The sequence below is a fragment of the Montipora capricornis genome, chromosome 11, assembly GCF_036669925.1.
Source record: "Montipora capricornis isolate CH-2021 chromosome 11, ASM3666992v2, whole genome shotgun sequence".
NCBI lineage: Eukaryota > Metazoa > Cnidaria > Anthozoa > Scleractinia > Acroporidae > Montipora > Montipora capricornis.
The window spans coordinates 5,036,632-5,041,477 of NC_090893.1; the positions used below are offsets into that span (position 1 = coordinate 5,036,632).

Consider the following 4,846-nt stretch of genomic DNA (forward strand, 5'->3'; position numbering starts at 1 on the left):
GGGCAATTTTAAGCGAGCCATAGAGTATTACGAACAACATCTTAGCATTGCAAGAGAAGTAGGGGATAGGCCCGGGGAGGGCAAAGGCAATTGTCATCTCGGCAACGCTTATCACAGTCTGGGCAGTTTTAAGCGATGCATAGAGTATCACGAACAACATCTTAGCATTGCAAAAGAAGTAGGGGATAGGGCCGGGGAGGGCATTGCCAATGGTAATCTCGGCAACACCTACCATAGGCTGGGCAATTTTAAGCGATGCATAGAGTATTACGAACAACATTTTAGCATTGCAAAAGAAGTAGGGGATAGGGCCGGGGAGGGCATTGCCAATGCTAATCTCGGCAACACTTACCATAGTCTGGGCAATTATAAGCGAGCCATAGAGTGTCACGAAGAACATCTTAGCATTGAAAAAGAAGTAGGGGATAGGGCTGGGGAGGGAATTGCCTATGGTAATCTCGGCAACGCTTATCACAGTCTGGGCAATTTTAAGCGAGCCATAGAGTATTACGAACAAAGTTATAGCATTGCAAAAGAAGTAGGGGATAGGGCTGGGGAGGGCATTGACTATGGTAATCTCGGCTGTGCTTATGACAGTCTGGGCAATTTTAAGCGAGCCATAGAGTATTACGAAAGACGTCTTAGCATTGCAAAGGAAGTAGGATGTAGGGCCGGGGAGGGCATTGCCAATGGTAATCTCGGCTGTGCTTATCACAGTCTGGGCAATTTTAAACGATGCATAAAGTATCACGAACAACATCTTAGCATTGCAAAAGAAGTAGGGGATAGGGCCGGGGAGGGCAGGGCCAGTGGTAATCTCGGCAACGCTTATCACAGTCTGGGCAATTTTAAGCGAGCCATAGAGTATCATGAACAACATCTTAGCATTGCAAAAGAAGTAGGGGATAGGGCCGGGGAGGGCAATGCCAATTGTAATCTCGGCAACGCTTATGGAAGATTGGGTGAGCTTGAAAATGCTCTTCTGCTTCACGAACAACATCTTACTATATCCAAGGACACGGAGGATCCAGTCGGGCAGGGAATTGCTTGCAATGGGCTTGGTCGTTTTCATGAATTTTTAGGCTCGTTGTGCAAAGCCCTTAATTTTTATCGTTTAAGCATAACACATTTCGATGAAACAAGGCGTCTTCTTCAGTCAGAAGATGCATGGAAAATAAGCTTTCGTGATACAAAACAACAGTCGTATACAGCTCTTTGGACAGCACTTTTAAATAATAGAGAGGTTGATGAGGCTTTGTTTGCTGCTGAACAAGGACGAGCACAGGCCTTGACAGACATTTTGAAGGTGCAATTTGGCGTTGATGAAGAACCTTCCTCGGCAATTGCGAGGACGGAAACTATCTCCGCTGTTATGACATATTGGCCTTTACAAACAGTTTTCATAGCAATTGCAGGGACCACTATCAGTTTTTGGCTTTTGAGAAGAGGAAGCAGAATAATTTATACGGAAACGGAAATCGTAAATGGAAGTGCTGACTCACTGATAAAGACTACTTTGAAACAGATTGGCGCGGGGGCTGTTGTCCGATGCGAGAATCGCTCGGTACACAGACATCGCATCGACTTCTCTTGGAGTGGAGAAGCTGTTGATGAATCCTTTCAGTCTTTGAGCGTGTCCGACAACCCCTTGCAGTCCTTGTATGATGTCTTAATCAGTCCCATTGCAGACTTGCTCCAGGGTGATGACTTGATCTTTGTTCCTGATGGACCATTTTGCTTGGCTCCGTATTCTGCATTGAGTGACTCTGTCAGGATCCGTACTGTTCCCTCATTGTCCGCTTTGAAACTGATCGCAAGTGCGCCTAATGTTTTCAACAGTAAGAGTAAAGCGCTACTTGTAGGTGATCCGTGCTTGAAGGAAATCACTTGGGGCACCGGTGGACCCATGTCTAAACAGTTGCCGTGTGCGAAAAAAGAGGTAGAGATGATTGGAAATCTTCTGCACACCACGCCTCTCACTGGCGAAAATGCAACAAAAGCTGAGGTTCTGAAAAGAATGAAGTCAGTTGCTTTAATCCACATTGCTGCTCATGGAGATGATGAATTTGGAGAAATTGTTTTGGCCCCAAATCCCGACCGCACATCACGGATCCCCAAAGAGGAAGATTACATGTTAACAATGAGCGATGTGCAAGCAGTTCGTCTTCAGGCAAAGCTGGTTGTGCTGAGTTGCTGTCATAGTGGTCAGGGAGAAGTAAAATCTGAGGGTGTGGTTGGAATAGCCAGAGCTTTCCTGTGTGCTGGTGCCCGGTCTGTTTTGGTGTCACTCTGGGCAATTGATGATGAGGCGACCTTGCTGTTCATGAATAGTTTTTACCATTACTTGGCAGACAGAAAAAGTGCAAGTTTAGCTCTTCACCATGCTATGAAATCTCTTCGTGATACAGAGAGGTATTCCGCCATAAAATACTGGGCGCCATTTGTTCTAATTGGCGATGATGTCTCGTTTGAATTTGGGCCACAAGAACTGGAAAAGAATGGTAAGGGCTGTTCGAATATAGTTTTTATTACTGAAAAGAAACATGTTGTACAGGTTTGTATTCGGCAAGTGTTCGAGAGAAAAAGGTAACTTTTCAACAGAGAAATGGCTTAAAAATCGGTCGCAAACGTAGTTCTTTAACGAACTGCTTTGGCTAGCGACTATTTTGTTCATATTTACCGAGTCGGGTGCTTTCCTTCCTGCAAAGAAGTGTTTGCACTGGACTGTAACGAAATCTCTAATTGGCGGCTACTTGCCCAAAGTTAAGTTAGATATTGTGGTCTTATAGTCTACATGTTTCAGTGATACTTAGTTGAATAGGAATTTTTGCTATTAACAAAACGCATGTATGTACAAACGGTTTCATGGATGAAAATAATTGTATTCATTTATCAACCAAAATTAAAATTCTTAATCACTATTTAACCCGCTGCTTTTTTCTCTTTTCTTTCTTACTCTTTTTTTTTTTTTTTTTTTTTGGGCAGAAACGTCGTCGAAGACTTGAGAAAACTACTTCTTGGGCTCTGATGCGTCAATATGTCTTTTTCCTCACTTCGAGTATATGAGGTATTGAAAACATTAAAGCATTCAAGCCTCATAAGCGGTGAAGGAAGACCAAAGATGTGTAAATGTTGTTTAAAAGTGCGTTTGTAGACTTAGTTTACTGGTAACAATTATCATAAGTTTTCTTAAGCTCCGCCTACGAACTTTCCATTTGAGACAAAGAGAGAGTTCGAGAAAGAATTCATTTTTTATTCCTATAATTGAACAATAAATGTCAATGGCATTTTTTTTTCAAAAAAGCAAAAATAAGACTAGGTTTCTAGTCTTCTAATTAGTAGACCTTTAAAGTTGAAGGATTTTTGGATCTTTCTGTGAAAAAAAGGTAGGAAAAAGAGCTTATATTCAAAGAAATGGCAAGTTTTCCTAAAGTGTCTAAATGTAGATTTTATTAGACTTTTTTAAGAGGATTAACGCAACGTAACGTTTCTATTCGAGAAAAAAGGTTCCAGAATCAAACAAATAGTTTCTCAGAAACGTGGATTTTCTAAGATATTGCCACAGGGCGGCCAAGGCAAAATCTTTTTACAATGGGCAATTCCTGAGGCAAATTAAATTTCTAGAATGTAAGAAACTAGGAAATGAAAGTTACCTGATCACGTAATAGGCTTTTTTCGATGTATTAAAACTCAGCTTGAAAGAGAGGTTTAGAGGACAAAGACAAAGGAAAGTGGATAATTTGCAAATATAACGTGTTTCCATTATTCTTGTCCTCACTACCTCACCATCAAGCTGAATATTTGATATTTCGAAAATGGACTATTAGTGTGCATTAAATGTGAAATGAATGTAGAAATTTTGTCTTAGGCAAACTTCTGGATTTGAGTGATCTTGTTGGGCAATTTCTGAGGCAAAAATTCCAGAAGGTTAAAAACAAGGAAATAAGAGTGTTGCTTGATCTCTTAATTAATATGCATTGAAGGTTTAATGAATAGAAATATTTGATTCTTTAGTCTTACAGTGCGACGCGCCATACCGTGGCCACCCAACAAACATTTTTACAAGTTAGCTACTGATCAAGATACGCGAATTTGATTGACAGACACTCCTCCATAGAAAGTTTCAACGCGCAAGAACCAAATGGAGGCTTGTCTGTCAATCAAATCCGCTCACACTGATTGGCTAACTTGAAAAAAATGTTTGTTGGGTGGCCACGGTAAGGCGCGTCGCAGTGTAAGGCCCATTCAAATGGTTTCCACTTTTGCTTCAACATTTTGTTGAACCAAAGGTCAGGAGTGTTTGAATAGGTAGGTCAACATTTTTTTGTCGAAAGAGTAAAAATGTCGAAAGAGTGTTATATCAAATTTAAACTGATTTAAACTTTCATTCAACATCGATTCGACATTTATTTTGTTCTAGAAAATGTTGAATGGAGTTGAAGCCGTTGAAACAGTTCATTCAACATTTTGTAGAACACATGCATGCTCCCAGGTGGCCGTAACTGGACGGGAGAAATCTGGTTTCTTGTTCTTAGTTCCTCGCGATCAAAATTTTGGCTCAATTGTTGGCGCCATGTTAAAACCATTTGAACGGCCTCCGCATAACTTTTGTTTTTGCGCCCAACATCTGCCCAATAGCCATTAAACTTTGTTGACTGCATGTTTAAACCGTTGAAATGGGCCTTCATAACTTACAGTGCAAACTAGTTCGGAGATTACAATCAATGCATAGATTGACCAGTGCATACTAAGTAGGAAACCACTTAATCCAAATGGGCGGTGTAATGAGCTATCATAGAGAGACAAATAGCTGGTGATATAGTCATAGTCTAGTTATTTTGTAAGT

The 4,846-nt window shown here is 40.9% G+C and overlaps 1 protein-coding gene across 1 annotated transcript in view; it reads left to right on the forward strand.

The window, feature by feature from the left end:
- The window catches only part of LOC138023027 (tetratricopeptide repeat protein 28-like), a 30,343-nt gene extending 27,277 nt beyond the window's left edge, over positions 1-3,066 (forward strand). The window contains exons 4-7 of the mRNA XM_068870062.1: positions 14-482; positions 540-805; positions 854-2,554; positions 2,986-3,066. Coding sequence (XP_068726163.1) covers positions 14-482; positions 540-805; positions 854-2,554; positions 2,986-3,066 — 2,517 coding nt within the window. The remainder of the gene's footprint in view (positions 1-13; positions 483-539; positions 806-853; positions 2,555-2,985) is intronic.
- Positions 3,067-4,846: the final 1,780 nt, after the last annotated feature.